General features: G+C 44.1%; 1 protein-coding gene across 2 annotated transcripts in view; it reads left to right on the top strand.

Annotated features, from left to right (window-relative positions):
* Positions 1 to 20,370, top strand: part of LOC122928036 (solute carrier family 23 member 2-like) — a 368,046-nt gene extending 347,676 nt beyond the window's left edge. For both annotated transcript variants that reach the window (XM_044280499.1, XM_044280501.1), the window contains one exon: positions 19,794 to 20,370. In XM_044280499.1, coding sequence (XP_044136434.1) covers positions 19,794 to 19,969 — 176 coding nt within the window. In that variant the 3' untranslated portion in view covers positions 19,970 to 20,370. The remainder of the gene's footprint in view (positions 1 to 19,793) is intronic.
* Positions 20,371 to 21,053: the final 683 nt, after the last annotated feature.

Raw genomic sequence — 21,053 nt, 5'->3', positions numbered from 1 at the left:
CACATAACCTGAGCAGGGCATGACAGGTTTGCGGTAAATGGAAGTTTGTAAGCCCCCCTCACCATCCCTCAATATAGAGACATCCAGGAAGGGGAGGCAGTCCCTCACAATTACAGAGGTAAACCTGAGGTTAAAGACATTGTGGTTATGCTCAGAAACAAATCTGTTGAATTCCCTCTCTGGCCCGCTCCATAGTACAAAGATATCATCAAAGTAGCGGGACCAGAGGGTAATGTAGTCCAGATGCCACTGTGATGGTTCCCCAAATACAACAGACTCTTCCCACCAGCCAAGAGCAAATTCCCATAGGACGGTGCACAGGAACTGCCCATAGCGGTGCCCCTGAGCTGGTGGTACATCCGGCCATCAAACAAAAATAAGTTACTGGATAGGACAAAATCCAACAGTTCTAGATAAAGTTGTAATGCATCGATAACTGTTGGCCCCTGGTCTTCAAAAAATGGGTTTGGGTTCAACACAGATATCTTTAAGTTTACCGAGAAGGTCTCCTGTATCCCTCATGTAGGATGGTAGGGACTGCACAAAATGGCATAGGAATTGGTCCACGTAAATACCACAATTTTGAGATGATGGGTCGTCCCTTAATGGGGGAGGTCCCCTTGTGGACCTTCGGTAGACAATAGAAGGTAGCTGTAACTGGATGGCGGGGGGTAAAGGAAATCATATTCCTTATTGCTGATCAAACTATCAGATTTGGCTTGCTGTAAAATCTGCCGTAGTGTCCCCTGTAGTCTGCCGATGGGATCACCAGGGAGGATTTCATAATCAGTGTTATCCTCGAGAATAGTCATACACATTTCTTTATAAGCTGAGGTGTCCATGATGACTATATTACCTCCCTTATCTGAGGGATTGATCGTGAGGTTTTTAACTATCTCTAGGGCTTTAAATCTCTCTTCCTTACTACAATTGTACCTAGAGGGAACAAAGCTGAGGGTGGAGAGTTCAGAGGTGGTGTGTTTAAGGAAGATATCAACACATGAGATGTCTCCTACAGGGGACATCTTAGTGCTTTTATTTTTCAAAGAGGTGAATAGACCCACCCCTTCAGCATTAGTAGGTGTGCTATCAAGGTTATAGAGCAAACGGACGTCACTCAAAATCTCTACCGGGATGCCTAATTCTCGGCTTTCTTTCTTGTCCCTCAGTTTGTCATACTTATGCCATCTAAGCTTACGTGCAAAAAGGTGGAGGTCACGCGTACAAAAAAATAAGTCAAATCTAGTAGTCTGAACAAAAGAGAGGCCTCGTCTGAGTAATTTAATTTCGGTTTCGGTCAGGGGGAAAGAAGATAAATTAATAACTAATTTATCAGTGGTTGTTATAAATGCGTTGTTGATAATTGGGTATTCCGGCTCCTCAGTGGGTAATGCGCTCCTTGGTCTAAAAAAGGGGATGTTGAGGGTACGGGGGTGAGGGTTGGGGGACTGGTTAGCCTGTTGGTTATTCCTAAAGCGACCCCAACGTCCCTTGTATCTGAAGCCTCCTCGTCCACGGCCTCTAGTTTTAGGATGTCTGTCCCTCTCAGTATCAGAGGCCCCAGTCTCAGTAGAGGAGAGGTGGGTGTTCTGAGCCGAGTCAGGGTTTGTTAGAAACAGATACACTTTATTCTCTTTAAAGTCCTTAAAGGACCGGGTGACTTGTTTATGCTTACAGTCTTTCAAGTGGTATTGGTAAGGTTCAATGGTATTTTGTAGTTGAATCTCTTTATTGGTATATTCGGGTTCTAGATGGAATATTTTTGTGGTCTCAATTTGTTCTATTAGACTACGTTCTGCTCACTCTAAGACAACCCTTTCTTAGTCCAGTAGCAGCTGCATAAATCGTAGTGAACTGGACGTAGCATCCCTTTCACACTTTTTAAGGAGGTCGGGACTCCTAATCCGATTGGCTGGAGTGAGGGCGATGCGGAGGCCCAAGGCACAATACCTTGTCTAATGTAGTGCTGGTATGCTCTTTATACACTCTGGTGAGTTCAGAAAAAGCCCCATTAAGGGTAGGGGTGTATTTTTTCTGGACAAATGACTACTCAGAGAAGACCACGTTGGCCTCGGTCAACCAGATATTTCTGTCTAAACCAGTGGTCAAAAAACCTGCCATACCCCAATAGAATCAAAACATGCAAATAAATTAGTAAATCAGCTAGGACGGGTAGTGATGTACCAGTACCCCAGTACCCCTGTTTAGGCAATGTTTTTTTTTCTCCTGCCAATTAATATCCCATTCTATGGTCTGATTTGAGTTTTTTTTTTACTATTCCCTCAGCACATTTGCATCTTAAAGATTGGAGTTGTAGCACGTTTCTCGAATAACTGTTCGAGGCGCTCCCCCTCCCCTTTTTGTGTTTTACCGTAGAAGTAATGTCCTCCTGTCTGGCCATCCATACCGTTAGTGGCCACCAGGAGGCGTTCTCTAAACTCTGTGCCATACTGAGCACTTACTATGCTCTTTATTGGCTATATGTTACCGGCGGTCACCGCATCCTCTGTATACGTTACCTTTTGATGACTTTTTGAGGCTACATTACGCCTGGACATCCCTCTGGGTGCCAGTCCTATTGATCCGCCGATACAAGCGAGCGCATGCGTGAATACGTCACCGCCTGACGCCCAATCATGTGGTGACGGGAGCACCGGCGCTCCCTCTGAGGTCATCGCCCGTCACCCAGTCACGTGATGGGGAACCCTCTTTATATTCCAGCTGTGCAGCGATAGATGCTGCCGGACTATCCACCTAAAGGGGACACCATTACCTTGGTGATCCCTTCTTCCTGGTATACAGCCATACGCTGACTACGGTCACCTAATAGTAAGTGTCACCTCCTCTCTCATTACTTACTGATGGGGCTGAGGTGCTTTTATCACTATTCTTACTTGTTTTTTTCTGTTATGTGTTTTGTTCTAGGTTACACTACATTGCTGTGCCGTACGCCATCTCTGGTAATAACCATTTGATTTATTTGCCCTGTGTCCCCTGAAGATTCTAGGGGCTCATATTGATTAAACCCATCAGGACACCCTTTTTTTCTTTTTTCGTCTGTATACTTTTGTAAGCTTTTTCAGACCCCAGTTCTGGCACCTTTTCCATTTACGTTCTACACTCTGGACAGGGCCTTTTAGGGTCTCTAGAGTAGGACCAGGTTGCAGCCGGGGCCACCCCATGCAAAGTTTTTTGGACCCCGTACCTAGGAGTCTATAGGGTGGACTAGGCCAAGTAGGGTTTGATAGGGTTAGTCGACACCCACTACCCCACTCCCCCTTGGGCCTTACTAGCCACTCGCTAGTCTGTGTTAGGTGCTACCCATGACACTTTGCTCTACACCATCTATGGAAACATACTTTCTACAATGGTGAGACAATTGTTTTTGTTTCTCTGTGTCTACTAGACGGTTTGGGCACTCACCCAGCCTTTTGACGGTTATACCCAGTGCTCCTGACGGTCCTTCACCAATGATCAGTTGAGCTCTGAATCCATAATTATTTGTTTGTTCGTCTGCAAGGGCTCAATTTTACCTCTCTATACTATTAAAAGTTACGTTTTATTTAGTGACTGCACCCCTTTTCTAGTTTCTATTCCTCTCCTTGGCGCTCCTTCCAAAAAGATATTGTTTTTAAGTTTTTATTCATATTTATTGATGTTTTTAACCCTTTCATGATGCCCCAGTGTCCAGGTCAAAATTTACAAACCTGACATGTGTCACTTTATGTGGTAAAAGCTTTGGAACACTTGTATTTATCCAAGCCATTCTGAGATTGTTTTCTCGTGACACATTGTACTTCATGACACTCATAAATTTGAATCAATATTTTTTACCTTTATTTATGAAAAAATCCAAAATTTCTCTGCTTTTAAAACAGAAAGTGACACATCATAAAATATTTATTACTTAACATTCCCCATATGTCTACTTTATGTTGGCATCATTTTGTAACAATGTTTAGGACGTTGGAAGGCTTAGAAGTTTAGAAGCAATTCTAACATTTTTTAAGAAAATTTCCAAAACCCCCTTTTTAAGGACCAGTTCAAGTATGAAGTCACTTTGCAGGGCTTACCTAGTGGAAACCCCCCATAAATGACCTCATTGTAGAAACTACACCCCTCAAGTTATTCAAAACTGATTTTACAAACTTTGTTAACTCTTTAGGTGTTCCACAAGTATAAACAGGCTTCCGAACTCCTTGTTAATATCTCAATTGGAATGCAGAAGTGTGTTCCAGCTAAATCCTGATCCAGTGCTCTGTACCGCTGTCAGCAGGTGTTCCCAAAGGTATTACTTAGTTGCCACTGCCTGTGCTGGGTCTCAGGTGTTTATGATGACGTATTTGTGACCACTTGCACCAGGACGCAGGCAGCATGATTATGTTTATCCACATGGCCTGAGCTTGCCCTTTACGCCTTACAGGTGCTGGCCTGCAAAGGCGACCAGTGTATTGTCTAAACGTGTGTTTAGCAAGACTGGAGAGGGTTATTATAGGTTATATTTCCCAATGTTTTGGGGTGTACCCTAATTTAAAAAATAAAAAATAAATTTAAAAACAAAAAGCAGTGTAGGCTACCTCCTTTTCCTCCACTGCCTCTTCCACCTACACCGCCACATCCACCGCCTCCTCAACCTCCTACTCCATATGGACCTTGTCCTCCTAGATTTTTTATTTTTACATATTTTATTTAAAGTCATTTCCCTATCCACATTTATTTGCAGAGCACTTACCATGCTCTTAATCACATTCTGATGCCATTTGCAGCCCTTTAGCCCTTTCCATTACATTTTTACAGCCATTTTAGTGCTTAAAAGTTTGGATCCCCATTGACTTCAATGGGGTTCGGGTTCCACGTCAAGTTCGGGTCAAGTTCAGATCCCGAACTCAAACTTTTTTGTGAAGTTTGGCCGAACCCGTCGAACCCGAACATCCAGATGTCCGCTCAACTCTACTTATAATGTGTCCTATAGTGGCTAAGTCCCTGTAGTTCCCCCACCTCATAATATTCCAATGCAACGATTAAAAAAGAAAAAAAAATCGAATACTCACCTGACTCCTGCCGCAAGCCTCTTCTGGCGTCCACCCTTATTGCCTGCATCTCAGTGCAGGTGGCGCTGGATGACATAATCATGCTGCTTGCGTCCTGGTGCAAGTGGTCACAAATACGTCATCACAAGCACTTGAGACCCAGCACAGGCAGTGGCAACAAAGTAATCACTTTGGGAACACCTGCTGAAAGCGGTACAGAGCACTGGATCAGGATTTAGCTGGCATACACTTCTGCATTCCAGTTGAGATATTAACAAGGAGTTCGGAAGCCTGTTTATACTGTACCCCACTGAATCACTGGTCAACTCTGTAATACTACACAGTTAATGGCCTATTTGTCTGGCATTTAAAAGGCGCACCTTTTGATATTGCCAGCAGGGTCATTAGAAGAATTCTGATATCTCTGACTTTTAGTCTAACCAGACTGTCTGTTACTCTGTAATTCCTCTAGAGCCGTTATATGGAAACAGTAGGTTTAAAGAGCACACCAAATTCTTGAAATAACTTCTTTATTAACTTCAACTTTTCTTCATATATAACACTGCCGCCTCCGCAGCAGATAGTCCATGTACAAAACACGTGTTGAATAAAGTATCATAAAATGGCGGTATGCATAAGATGGTGGTTCAACTGTTCAATCTTGTCATACAACATAAAATGGTGGATATATTTCTCTCTTCAGTATCTGTACTATCACTTTAAGTTATTTAAGCACTTTATGAACTCTCTGAGAGATATATTTTGAGGTTTAAATAATAGTTCACTTGCTGAATTTGGTTGCAATTTGCAATATGCAGTTAGCAGTAACTATTTGCAGATTGGTTGAGTATGATCTGGTATGGTTGTATGCAATTTGGATTGCAATATGGAATTTTAATTTGGATTGTGAACTTTGTAGTTCATTTGTATGCAATTGAATTTTTGGTTTGCAATTGGTGGAACTGTAAGTAAACACACATATAACTGTTTGAGTATACAGTTCTAAACACTACATTAACATTAAGAACATTATATAACTGTTTTAAATGCCTATTTTGGCCTCCCTGCTTCCATAAAACACACCTCTTAGTGAAGTGAATGTCTGTTCAGCTTCTCTCCTCTGGTGTAATGATTCTAGCACCTCCTGCTAGGGGAATTTCTCACATTGTGTGTGAGGCTGGCTGTGATTGGTCAAAACTCTTGCTGTGTGTGAGGCTGGCTGTGGTTGGTCAAGACTCCTGCCCAGCAACAACAGTTTAACTCTATGCTCTCTGTTGTTTCTGCTGTGTCATTGAGCTTACTTTACATTATATAATGAATCTTAAAGTCATATTATCTTTTCTGCTTATGTGAACACAATATATAACAGTTTAATGACATCCAAACATGAAGTTACTGTAAATAACTATGCTTTTGTCTTTAACACACAAACATAGGAACTGTATTAAGGTTATTGGCAGGTCTAGCTGTATAAACATATAGGCTATATTACCAACCTAGGACAGGTCTTAGCTGGCCAGGAACAGTATTTACAGTTACAGATGTGGCCTCCAGAGGGCACAACCACAGAGGCATGCACCTCAATAGCAGAGGATGAGGAAAGAGAGATGTAGGTACCAGATGTAGGATATTGCCCAAAAAAGTTTTTTTTTTTTTAAACCAGATTATTAGTGCAGTATTTCAAGCTTTGATTTGAATTTCACAAAAGCACATATGGAGTGCTGGTGCACTGAGCTTGCATAAAATGGCAGCCGCCGCTCACCTAACTAACAGACGGATAAAAGTTATCTTTCTCTGTCACTGGGCTCAATTGGAGTTCTGATTAAAGATTCTGTCCTATTCTCTCCCTCACAGCAGAAGCATCCTCACCCTACACTAGGCACAGCAGAGTGACGTGCAGCACTACGTGACTCAAGCTTATATAGAGGCTGGGTCACATGCTGCACTGGCCAATCACAGCCATGCCATTAGAAGGCATGGCTGTGATGACTTCTAAGGTCACGCAGTTAAACGCTTGTTGATTGGCTGCTCTGCTGCCTTTCAAAAAGCTCTAAGAACTTGCCAAACACCAAACCCGAACCTGAACTTTTACAGAAATGTTTGGGTGTGGGTCCGGGGTCCAAAAATCCTAAAGTTTGGTACGAACCCGAACTTTACAGTTTGGATTCGCCCAACCCTAATTATAAGTGCTGGGGGCACTTAACACTATTAGGAGAACTGTGAGGGATATTATGAGCACTGAGCCACTACAGGAGACATTATATAAGTACTGGGGGAATATTGAGGCATTAATAACTTTACTGGAGCACTATGGGGGGATTTAAGCAGTAAACCACTATAGGGGATATTATAAGCACTGGGCCACTAAAGGGGATATTAAAAGTACTGGTGGCGCTATGGGTAAGTATAAGTAAAGGGACACTATTTGGGAAATTATAAGTACTGGGGGACATTTTGGCAGCCAGGGGCATAACTACCATAGTGGATTGCTATGGGGCCCAGAGCAAGAGGGGTCCAGTCTTAGTTGGGATTATGTCCTCTTCTACTGAAGGAGATTATCTGTATAGCACTATTATTTATGTAGTATTGTGTTTGAGGGTATTAGTGAGAACAGCAGGCATCATATTGGAGATAGAAGGAAAATAGGGTCATAGAGGAGGGGAGAGATGATGAAAAAGTCAAGAAACTAAGATGTCTTTGTGGCAAACTCTGCAAAGATAAGAAATGCCTGATGGTCTGGTCGAAATGGAGAAGATGAGGAAGGAGAACATGTAGAATCAGAGGAGACATCACTGGATGTAATAGGCATGTGGTGCTTCATTGTCATGTATGTTTGGTAGCACTGAATATAATGTCCATCCAAACATGTGGCGATTACTATTGTGTAGGTGCATTAGGGGTGCATTCTATTGTGTGAGGGGCACTAAGGGGACACAACTTCTGTGTGGGGGCACAAAGAGGACTGGGCCTGTATAAATATGCATTGGATGAACATAAAGCTGTGGCTTAAAGGGGTTATCCAGCTTTTGCAATATTCATGAGCTGTAATTACACCTGCTCGTCACTAGTGATGAGCCACAGGGGCAATATTCGAATTTGCGATATTTCTCCAGGCATTATTTTCTTGATTGTGATAAAAATAAAATTTGCATAAACTAGTATTGAAAAAAAATGAATATTTGCGATTACAAATATATTTTGCGATATTCTAAATATTTGCAAATTCTCAAAATGCCGATATTCGCGATTAAAATTCGCAATTCGAATATTCGTGATCAACACTACTCGTCACTGTGATGTTGACGCTGGGAAGTTAAACAGAAAAGACAACAGCGCTCATACGAGCGCTGCATTCTCTTTAGACAGCTGATTGGCGTAGGTGCCAGCAGTTAGGCCCCCGCCAATCTGATATTGATTACCTATCCTGAGGATAGCTTATTAATATTACAAAAGTGCACAACCCCTTTCATGGTAAAAACATTTGCTGCAGTGTGACGTATTTGCATCATTAGTGCCGATAAGCGCAATTGCAAATATATTGGAGCCGTGCCAACCATTTTCTTTAGTCTCAGGAAACTTCTAGCAGCTTGGAAAATGTAGCAAAAGTGACCCACGCCTGTATTTTGCGCGCATTATGCGAATATTACATTGCCAATTTTTCGCAATCAAGAAAATAATCTCAAATTCATGATTATATGATGAATATTCACCCAAATATTAGTGAAATATCACAAATTTGAATATAGCCCCTGCCGCTCATCACTAGTCATTTATTAAGACTGTTGTTTTAGACACCGGTCTTAATAACCCCTATATCTGGAGGTGGATTTGCCGAAGTTATGAAGAGGCACACCTCTACATTACTTCTGCACATCCAGTGCCAGTTCTACACTGGCTTACATTTAGACTCTTTTCTACGCCTAAAATAGGTGTAAAAAAAGATGAATGAGACAGGCCTGCCGGCACATCCCCTACCCCGTCCACGTCACGTCCACTTTTTTAGACCTGGCGTGAGTGGAAAAAAGTCATAGATTGCCTCTCTCCATTCACTTTTGAAGGACTTACTTGGCTATTTTTGGAAGTCTCATACAAGTAAATTAAGATAGAATTACATGCATAGCCTCCTCTCCATTCAGTTAGGTATGAGATGAGGCCCCCTACTTGAGATAGCAGCAGGTTCAAGAGGTTAAACCCACACCTATTGAACGTTTTTTTTACATAAACTTGCTATAAATGTCCAGATTGGGCAAATCCTTTAAGATATTATATCAGAGTGATTGTCAGGAGTTCATGTCTATCCCTGTGAATTGGTGTGCTATGAGGGTTAGTATGCCTACCAGAAACCCCTGACTACTGGACTTGTCACAATGATAACAAAAAATCCAGCCAATCAGTTTGCTGACTCTGTCTGACTTTGTGTGATACACAATCCAGGATACTACACGGACTCACATCTGGGCCATAGAATAATCTGCAGAAGAAGGTCCGGGTGAACTGAAACGCCAGGTTTGAAAATGGGTTCCCTCACTGGCATTTATCATGTAGACAAATTTAATACAAGATTCTTAATAATGTATTGGGTTTGTATATATTGCCTCCTTTGCTGGCGTAATTCATTATTCCATTACCTTATACACTGCTCGTATCCAGGGGTTATGACCACCCTGCAGTCCAGCAGTGGTGGCCCTGCTTGCACACTATAGGAAAAGGGGCCAGTTTCTCTAGCGGCCAGGACTGCAGGAGTGCACATAAGCATGCATGCATACCAGCTCCTGTCCCAGCCACCTCATATCTGTGCTGCAGCCATAACCCCTGGAAATGAGCAGTTTATAATGAGAGGGAAAAATGTATCAATCCAGCAAAGGAGGCACTATGGACAATCACAATACATTAGCAAATGCCTGGTATTAACTTCATCTATATGATAAATGCCATTTGGTGAAGTGAGACAACCCCTTTAATATATTTAGTGGCATTTCCAGAATTTATTATACCATTTACATATGGATGTTTATTTAGATCTTTGTTTCTTCACAATAAAGTTATGAACTGTCTACAATCAATCAATTGGAGTGCCGTAAATATTCAAATTATATAGGATGGCTGACAAGTTTTTCACCAGCACCAACATTAACTGAAGTGCAGACCTCATTAATTTTCTTTCTTCTTAGTTATCAACTCTGGCTTGTCTTGGATTTAACCTTTTGTGTACTGCATTCATTGTGCTTTGTCCCTCTTCGTTTCTGACCCTGCTTGCTGACTCTTCATTTTTCCTCCCTGATCATTCTGGAGGGTTTGCTACTCGCGTGCCCACACCAGGGTTCTGTTATCATCTCTGCAGGTGTACCATGGGTCACTAGCAGCCAAATCCATCCTGCCTTGAAGTGGACCTAGTGAAGAGCCTTACTAGTAGCCTTACTTTCTTACTACCATACATACCGTAGGGAATACTGGCTGTGGACCAGACAGGGACTCTAGTATGTTCTAATAGTAATGTTAGCAAAATGTGTTTAATAACAGTTAAAATACTTACTACAGAGTTCATCAGGGGTAATGGAATTTGAACAAACTTGTTGCAGCAATGGCATACGTAAAAAAAAATCAGATACATACAGTATAATCACAATCAAAAGTTGTAAATAGTTCTTGTCCAATGAATTTGTAAGAAATCTATGAAATGTTGGAGACCACGTACAGTAACCACGTACTGCTCTTAGCTGTCTTTGGCAGTCCCATAGACTTTAAATGGAATGGCAATGCACATGCACTAATGTCATTGGACTGACACAGGGGACATGGACCTCTAGTCTCATGATCATAGAGGTCACAATGATGAGACCTGCACTAATGAAATTTTTATCACCTATCCTGTAAGGGCCTCTATACCTTGAAGGGGAATAGATTTTAAAGGATCATCTACAGGTGAAACTCGAAAAATTAGAAAATTTATTTCAGTAATGCAAATTAAAATGTGAAACTAATATATACGGTATGAGATACTCATTACATGCAAAGCAAGATATTTCAAGACTTTATTTGTTATAATTTAGATGATTATGGCTTACAGCTAGGGATGAGCGAACTCGAACTGTATAGTTCGGGTTCGTACCGAATTTTGGGGTGTCCGTGACACGGACCCGAACCCGGACATTTTCGTAAAAGTCCGGGTTCGGGTTCGGTGTTCGTCGCTTTCTTCGCGCTTTTGTGACGCTTTCTTGGCGCTTTTTGAAAGGCTGCAAAGCAGCCAATCAACAAGCGTCATACTACTTGCCCCAAGAGGCCATCACAGCCATGCCTACTATTGGCATGGCTGTGATTGGCCAGAGCACCATGTGACCCAGCCTCTATTTAAGCTGGAGTCACATAGCGCCGCCCGTCACTCTGCTCTGATTAGCGTAGGGAGAGGTTGCGGCTGCGACAGTAGGGCGAGATTAGGCAGATTAACTCCTCCAAAGGACTTGATTAACTGATCGATCTGCAGCTGTGGATCATTGAGCTGCTGATCCTCAATTGCTCACTGTTTTTAGGCTGCACAGACCGTTTGTCAGTCTCATTTTTCTGGGGTGATCGGCGGCCATTTTGTGTCTTGTGGTGCGCCAGCACAAGCTGCGACCAAGTGCATTTAACCCTCAATGGTGTGGTTGTTTTTTGGCTAAAGCCTACATCAGGGTGAAGCTGTCACACCAAGTGCATTTAACCAGCAATAGTCTGTTCATTTTTTGGCCATATACAAAATCAGGGGCAAGCTGCGCCTGTCACCAAGTGCATTTAACCCTCAATGGTGTGGTTGTTTTTTGGCTAAAGCCTACATCAGGGTGAAGCTGTCACACCAAGTGCATTTAACCAGCAATAGTCTGTTCATTTTTTGGCCATATACAAAATCAGGGGCAAGCTGCGCCTGTCACCAAGTGCATTTAACCCTCAATGGTGTGGTTGTTTTTTGGCTAAAGCCTACATCAGGGTGAAGCTGTCACACCAAGTGCATTTAACCAGCAATAGTCTGTTCATTTTTTGGCCATATACAAAATCAGGGGCAAGCTGCGCCTGTCACCAAGTGCATTTAACCCTCAATGGTGTGGTTGTTTTTTGGCTAAAGCCTACATCAGGGTGAAGCTGTCACACCAAGTGCATTTAACCAGCAATAGTCTGTTCATTTTTTGGCCATATCCCAGTCTAATTCTGTCACTAAATCCATACCGGTCACCCAGCGCCTAAATACTAGGCCTCAAATTTATATCCAGCTAAATCTGTCCCTAGTGCTGTAGCTGGGCGAGTTATTTAGTGTCCGTTCAAGCACATTTCTTGTTCTGGGTTGAAATACAATTCTCAATTTAGCAATTTCATAATTTAGTGGTTCCTGCTATATCAGAGCTCTTTGAAATCTATCCCAAAAAGGGTATATAATATTGAAGGTGCACATAGGGTCATTCAGAGTAACTTCACACACACCCGCTACTGTGTATTTCCAAGTCTAATTCTGTCACTAAATCCATACCGGTGACCCAGCGCCTAAATACTAGGCCTCAAATTTAATTCCCTCTAAATCTCTCGTTACCCACCGCTGTACTGTTGTTGCTGGGCAAGATATTTAGTGTCCGTCAAAGCACATTTTTTGTTCTGGGTTGAAGTACAATTCCCAATTTAGCAATTTCATAATTTAGTGGTTTCTGCTATATCAGAGCTATTTGAAATCTATCCCTAAAAGGGTATATAATATTGAAGGTGCACATAGGGTCATTCAGAATAACTTCACACACACGCTTCTGTGCATTTCCAAGTCTAATTCTGTCACTAAATCCATACCGGTGACCCAGCGCCTAAATACTAGGCCTCAAATTTAAATCCCTCTAAATCTCTCGTTACCCACCGCTGTACTGTTGTTGCTGGGCAAGATATTTAGTGTCCGTCAAAGCACATTTTTTGTTCTGGGTTGAAGTACAATTCCCAATTTAGCAATTTCATAATTTAGTGGTTCCTGCTATATCAGAGCTATTTGAAATCTATCCCAAAAAGGGTATATAATATTGAAGGTGCACATTGGGTCATTCAGAATAACTTCACACACACCCGCTACTGTGTATTTTCAAGTCTAATTCTGTCACTAAACCCATACCTGTCACCCAGCGCCTAAATACTAGGCCTCAAATTTAAATCCCTCTAAATCTCTCGTTACCCACCGCTGTACTGTTGTTGCTGGGCAAGATATTTAGTGTCCGTCAAAGCACATTTTTTGTTCTGGGTTGAAGTACAATTCCCAATTTAGCAATTTCATAATTTAGTGGTTTCTGCTATATCAGAGCTATTTGAAATCTATCCCTAAAAGGGTATATAATATTGAAGGTGCACATAGGGTCATTCAGAATAACTTCACACACACGCTTCTGTGCATTTCCAAGTCTAATTCTGTCACTAAATCCATACCGGTGACCCAGCGCCTAAATACTAGGCCTCAAATTTAAATCCCTCTAAATCTCTCGTTACCCACCGCTGTACTGTTGTTGCTGGGCAAGATATTTAGTGTCCGTCAAAGCACATTTTTTGTTCTGGGTTGAAGTACAATTCCCAATTTAGCAATTTCATAATTTAGTGGTTTCTGCTATATCAGAGCTATTTGAAATCTATCCCTAAAAGGGTATATAATATTGAAGGTGCACATAGGGTCATTCAGAATAACTTCACACACACGCTTCTGTGCATTTCCAAGTCTAATTCTGTCACTAAATCCATACCGGTCACCCAGCGCCTAAATACTAGGCCTCAAATTTATATCCCGCTGAATTTGAATACAATACATTGGGCCAAATAATATATTTGTTGTTGTGGTGAACCATAACAATGAGAAAAACATCTAGTAAGGGACGCGGACGTGGACATGGTCGTGGTGGTGTTAGTGGACCCTCTGGTGCTGGGAGAGGACGTGGCCGTTCTGCCACATCCACACGTCCTAGTGTACCAACTACCTCAGGTCCCAGTAGCCGCCAGAATTTACAGCGATATATGGTGGGGCCCAATGCCGTTCTAAGGATGGTAAGGCCTGAGCAGGTACAGGCATTAGTCAATTGGGTGGCCGACAGTGGATCCAGCACGTTCACATTATCTCCCACCCAGTCTTCTGCAGAAAGCGCACAGATGGCGCCTGAAAACCAACCCCATCAGTCTGTCACATCACCCCCATGCATACCAGGGAAACTGTCTCAGCCTCAAGTTATGCAGCAGTCTCTTATGCTGTTTGAAGACTCCGCTGGCAGGGTTTCCCAAGGGCATCCACCTAGCCCTTCCCCAGCGGTGAAAGACATAGAATGCACTGACGCACAACCACTTATGTTTCCTGATGATGAGGACATGGGAATACCACCTCAGCATGTCTCTGATGATGACGAAACACAGGTGCCAACTGCTGCGTCTTTCTGCAGTGTGCAGACTGAACAGGAGGTCAGGGATCAAGACTGGGTGGAAGACGATGCAGGGGACGATGAGGTCCTAGACCCCACATGGAATGAAGGTCGTGCCACTGACTTTCACAGTTCGGAGGAAGAGGCAGTGGTGAGACCGAGCCAACAGCGTAGCAAAAGAGGGAGCAGTGGGCAAAAGCAGAACACCCGCCGCCAAGAGACTCCGCCTGCTACTGACCGCCGCCATCTGGGACCGAGCACCCCAAAGGCAGCTTCAAGGAGTTCCCTGGCATGGCACTTCTTCAAACAATGTGCTGACGACAAGACCCGAGTGGTTTGCACGCTGTGCCATCAGAGCCTGAAGCGAGGCATTAACGTTCTGAACCTGAGCACAACCTGCATGACCAGGCACCTGCATGCAAAGCATGAACTGCAGTGGAGTAAACACCTTAAAACCAAGGAAGTCACTCAGGCTCCCCCTGCTACCTCTTCTGCTGCTGCCGCCTCGGCCTATTCTGCTGCTGCCGCCTCGGCCTCTTCCTCCGCCTCTGGAGGAACGTTGGCACCTGCCGCCCAGCAAACAGGGGATGTACCACCAACACCACCACCACCACCTCCGTCACCAAGCGTCTCAACCATGTCACACGCCAGCGTTCAGCTCTCCATCTCACAAACATTTGATAGAAAGCGTAAATTCCCACCTAGCCACCCTCGATCCCTGGCCCTGAATGCCAGCATTTCTAAACTACTGGCCTATGAAATGCTGTCATTTAGGCTGGTGGACACAGACAGCTTCAAACAGCTCATGTCGCTTGCTGTCCCACAGTATGTTGTTCCCAGCCGGCACTACTTCTCCAAGAGAGCCGTGCCTTCCCTGCACAACCAAGTATCCGATAAAATCAAGTGTGCACTGCGCAACGCCATCTGTAGCAAGGTCCACCTAACCACAGATACGTGGACCAGTAAGCACGGCCAGGGACGCTATATCTCCCTAACTGCACACTGGGTAAATGTAGTGGCAGCTGGGCCCCAGGCGGAGAGCTGTTTGGCGCACGTCCTGCCGCCGCCAAGGATCGCAGGGCAACATTCTTTGCCTCCTGTTGCCACCTCCTCCTTCTCGGCTTCCTCCTCCTCTTCTTCCACCTGCTCATCCAGTCAGCCACACACCTTCACCACCAACTTCAGCACAGCCCGGGGTAAACGTCAGCAGGCCATTCTGAAACTCATATGTTTGGGGGACAGGCCCCACACCGCACAGGAGTTGTGGCGGGGTATTGAACAACAGACCGACGAGTGGTTGCTGCCGGTGAGCCTCAAGCCCGGCCTGGTGGTGTGTGATAATGGGCGAAATCTCGTTGCAGCTCTGGGACTAGCCAATTTGACGCACATCCCTTGCTTGGCGCATGTGCTGAATTTGGTGGTGCAGAAGTTCATTCACAACTACCCCGACATGTCAGAGCTGCTGCATAAAGTGCGGGCCGTCTGTTCGCGCTTCCGGCGTTCACATCCTGCCGCTGCTCGCCTGTCTGCGCTACAGCGTAACTTCGGCCTTCCCGCTCACCGCCTCATATGCGACGTGCCCACCAGGTGGAACTCCACCTTGCACATGCTGGACAGACTGTGCGAGCAGCAGCAGGCCATAGTGGAGTTTCAGCTGCAGCACGCACGGGTCAGTCGCACTACAGAACAGCACCACTTCACCACCAATGACTGGGCCTCCATGCGAGACCTGTGTGCCCTGTTGCGCTGTTTCGAGTACTCCACCAACATGGCCAGTGGCGATGACACCGTTATCAGCGTTACAATACCACTTCTATGTCTCCTTGAGAAAACACTTAGGGCGATGATGGAACAGGAGGTGGCCCAGGAGGAGGAGGAGGAGGATGAGGAAGAGGGGTCATTTTTAGCACTTTCAGGCCAGTCTCTTCGAAGTGACTCAGAGGGAGGTTTTTTGCAACAGCAGAGGCCAGGTACAAATGTGGCCAGCCAGGGCCCACTACTGGAGGACGAGGAGGACGAGGATGAGGAGGAGGTGGAGGAGGATGAGGATGAAGCATGGTCACAGCGGGGTGGCACCCAACGCAGCTCGGGTCCATCACTGGTGCGTGGCTGGGGGGAAAGGCAGGACGATGACGATACGCCTCCCACAGAGGACAGCTTGTCCTTACCCCTGGGCAGCCTGGCACACATGAGCGACTACATGCTGCAGTGCCTGCGCAACGACAGCAGAGTTGCCCACATTTTAACCTGTGCGGACTACTGGGTTGCCACCCTGCTGGATCCACGCTACAAAGACAATGTGCCCACCTTACTTCCTGCACTGGAGCGTGATAGGAAGATGCGCGAGTACAAGCGCACGTTGGTAGACGCGCTACTGAGAGCATTCCCAAATGTCACAGGGGAACAAGTGGAAGCCCAAGGCCAAGGCAGAGGAGGAGCAAGAGGTCGCCAAGGCAGCTGTGTCACGGCCAGCTCCTCTGAGGGCAGGGTTAGCATGGCAGAGATGTGGAAAACTTTTGTCAACACGCCACAGCTAACTGCACCACCACCTGATACGCAACGTGTTAGCAGGAGGCAACATTTCACTAACATGGTGGAACAGTACGTGTGCACACCCCTCCACGTACTGACTGATGGTTCGGCCCCATTCAACTTCTGGGTCTCTAAATTGTCCACGTGGCCAGAGCTAGCCTTTTATGCCTTGGAGGTGCTGGCCTGCCCGGCAGCCAGCGTTTTGTCTGAACGTGTATTCAGCACGGCAGGGGGCGTCATTACAGACAAACGCAGCCGCCTGTCTACAGCCAATGTGGACAAGCTGACGTTCATAAAAATGAACCAGGCATGGATCCCACAGGACCTGTCCGTCCCTTGTCCAGATTAGACATTAACTACCTCCCCATAACCATATATTATTGGACTCCAGGGCACTTCCTCATTCAATCCTATTTTTATTTTCATTTTACCATTATATTGCGATGCTACCCAAAGGTGAATGAACCTCTCCTCTGCCTGTGTGCTAGGCCTAAATATATGCCAATGGACTGTTGCAGTGGTGGCTGACATGAAGCCTGATTCTCTGCTATGACATGCAGACTAATTCTCTGCTGACATGAAGCCAGATTGTCTGTTACGGGACCTCTCTCCTCTGCCTGGGTGCTGGGCCTAAATTTATGACAATGGACTGTTGCAGTGGTGGCTGACGTGAAGCCTGATTCTCTGCTATGACATGCAGACTGATTCTCTGCTGTCATGAAGCCAGATTGTCTGTTACGGGACCTTTCTCCTCTACCTGGGTTCTGGGCCTAAATTTATGAAAATTGACTCTTACAGTGGTGGGTGACGTGAAGCCTGATTCTCTGCTATGATATGAAGACTGATTCTCTGCTGACATGAAGCCAGATTGTCTGTTACGGGACCTTTCTCCTCTGCCTGGGTTCTGGGCCTAAATTTATGAAAATTGACTCTTACAGTGGTGGGTGACGTGAAGCCTGATTCTCTGCTATGATATGAAGACTGATTCTCTGCTGACATGAAGCCAGATTGTCTGTTACGGGACCTTTCTCCTCTGCCTGGGTTCTGGGCCTAAATTTATGAAAATTGACTCTTACAGTGGTGGGTGACGTGAAGCCTGATTCTCTGCTATGATATGAAGACTGATTCTCTGCTGACATGAAGCCAGATTGTCTGTTACGGGACCTTTCTCCTCTGCCTGGGTTCTGGGCCTAAATTTATGAAAATTGACTCTTACAGTGGTGGGTGACGTGAAGCCTGATTCTCTGCTATGATATGAAGACTGATTCTCTGCTGACATGAAGCCAGATTGTCTGTTACGGGACCTTTCTCCTCTGCCTGGGTTCTGGGCCTAAATTTATGAAAATTGACTCTTACAGTGGTGGGTGACGTGAAGCCTGATTCTCTGCTATGATATGAAGACTGATTCTCTGCTGACATGAAGCCAGATTGTCTGTTACGGGACCTTTCTCCTCTGCCTGGGTTCTGGGCCTAAATTTATGAAAATTGACTCTTACAGTGGTGGGTGACGTGAAGCCTGATTCTCTGCTATGATATGAAGACTGATTCTCTGCTGACATGAAGCCAGATTCTCTGTTACGGGACCTCTCTCCTCTGCCTGGGTGCTGGGCCTAAATTTATGACAATGGACTGTTGCAGTGGTGGCTGACGTGAAGCCTGATTCTCTGCTATGACATGCAGACTGATTCTCTGCTGACATGAAGCCAGATTCTCTGTTACGGGACCTCTCTCCTCTGCCTGTGTGTGTGCTGGGCCTAAATATATGCCAATGGACTGTTGCAGTGGTGGCTGACGTGAAGCCTCATTCTCTGCTATGACATGCAGACTAATTCTCTGCTGACATGAAGACAGATTCTCTGTTACGGGACCTCTCTCCTCTGCCTGGGTGCCGGGGCCTAAATATCTGAGAATGGACTGTTCCAGTGGTGGGTGACGGGAAGCCAGATTCTCTGCTATGGAACCTCTCTCCAATTGATTTTGGTTAATTTTTATTTATTTAATTTTTATTTTAATTCATTTCCCTATCCACATTTGTTTGCAGGGGATTTACCTACATGTTGCTGCCTTTTGCAGCCCTCTAGCTCTTTCCTGGGCTGTTTTACAGCCTTTTTAGTGCCGAAAAGTTCGGGTCCCCATTGACTTCAATGGGGTTCGGGTTCGGGACGAAGTTCGGATCGGGTTCGGATCCCGAACCCGAACATTTCCGGGATGTTCGGCCGAACTTCTCGAACCCGAACATCCAGGTGTTCGCTCAACTCTACTTACAGCTTATGAAACCCCAAAGTCACCATTTTTAGGTACCCTTTGCTCAGGGGGGTATGGATTAATTAGCTGACTAGACTGTGACACTTTGAGCCTAGAATATTAAACCTTTTCACAAAAAAATTATTGTAAGCTGTTAATGCAATTACTTTTCATTTGCATTACTGAAATAAATGGACTTTTGCACGATATTCTAATTTATCGAGTTTCACCTGTAGGTGATGTGTAAATGTTGTTTAGAATATTTTGGTGCATACATACAGTACTTTTGAAAGGCATTCACCTGAATATGTTGAAAATATCATCAATGTATGAGCAAATGTTGGTAGCGCAATGCTGTTGGTATAGCTTTCATTTAGAATATGCCATTAAAACATCAGATGCTGAGCCTTCTTCCCCTGAATCAACACTGAATGACCTTCATTACCGTGCAGTGAGTATGACATCTACCTAAGCATCTGATCATAGGATGTTGCTCTCCAACCTTCTTGCATGTTTTGGCTAGCAACCAGCATAAGTGCAATAAATCATTTGCTCAGCAAAGAAATTAAGATCTTGTTTTCTTATTTCCGCTTAGGTTCAGATGAAGAAAGGGGAACTTCTGCTTGGCATAAACAAATGCATGCAGGGAAAACTAATGGCAGTGTAGGACAATCTTGTTATGATCTGCCTTTTCTCACAAAATACCTAAGAAGGCTTTCATGGACTCGATACATTCCATTCTTGCCAGCATTTCAGATGGATAGGAATTAACTGCCCTCCTCCAACACACTGTGTTTCCTAAGCCACATCTACAGGCCACGTGTTTCAGATGTCCCTTTTACTAGAAGCAAGAAGAATGTCATAAGTGCTGCATCTACATTAACACAGATTTGTGTTCTCTTTACTAGTGATTTAGTAGGTGATTAAGTAGGTTTACATTATTTCTCTTATCAAACAGAACAATTGTTTAGGTTCATTTTTTTTTCCATTCAATGCCATGCACAAATATTATTTTATTATCTAGCATAATTATTATTTGATTGCTAAACTAAAGCAAAATAAATCTAAATAATATTGTATCTGTAATGATCTGTAAGCTGAAAATTACTTAAGTACTATTTTCTGAGAAGTGTTTATTATTTTGACATAGGAGGGACCATTTATATGGTTTTAATTCAATAAATACCTCAAAAGATCTGATTCCACTGTTTTATGCCACTACATAATATGCAGTAGCATGCAGTGCTGCATGTAACTTCTATGTGTCTGAATAAATTTGAACATATTCCAAGGTATAGCCGAAGGGGTGCCATATTACATAGATCCTGAAAGTAGTCATGTGCATCTGTTAATACACATACCATTCATTCATATACAGTATGTCTTCCACAGTGTTATACATAATTCTTTATTCAACATTTCAATGAATCTATCCTAGGATTAAATCCGCAACATGCAATGCTGAGCGAGACTTATGCAAATTAGCTACCTCCCAGAAGAAAAAAGACTGTCTCATATCTACCAAAATATGGAACAGCCACTGCATGCTACAGTTTGTGTCCAGGTGATTCAGTTGCCGGAACATGTGGCCTCATCATAGTGCCGTCGATGTGAAATTAACTTGTATTCTATTGTCAGGGACAGTGAAGGGAAAGGTTAGGATTACAAAGAAGAAATGTGTATGTAGAATAGGGACAAGTAGACAGCCAGGAAGAGAGAAGACAGGAGCTGTGGCTATTGTGCCTCCTAGCAGAACTGCAGCTGCTGCATGCATATATCAAAGGCAGCTACCTACAAGAAATCCATTTTTTGTGTGGTTCAATTTAATTAACCAGTATATATACATGATTACTGC

This window comes from Bufo gargarizans, chromosome 2 (genome assembly GCF_014858855.1).
Source record: "Bufo gargarizans isolate SCDJY-AF-19 chromosome 2, ASM1485885v1, whole genome shotgun sequence".
In the NCBI taxonomy this organism is placed as follows: Eukaryota; Metazoa; Chordata; class Amphibia; order Anura; family Bufonidae; genus Bufo; species Bufo gargarizans.
The sequence above is the reverse complement of the archived record's forward strand: the minus strand, read 5'-3'. Positions and strand labels throughout refer to the sequence as shown.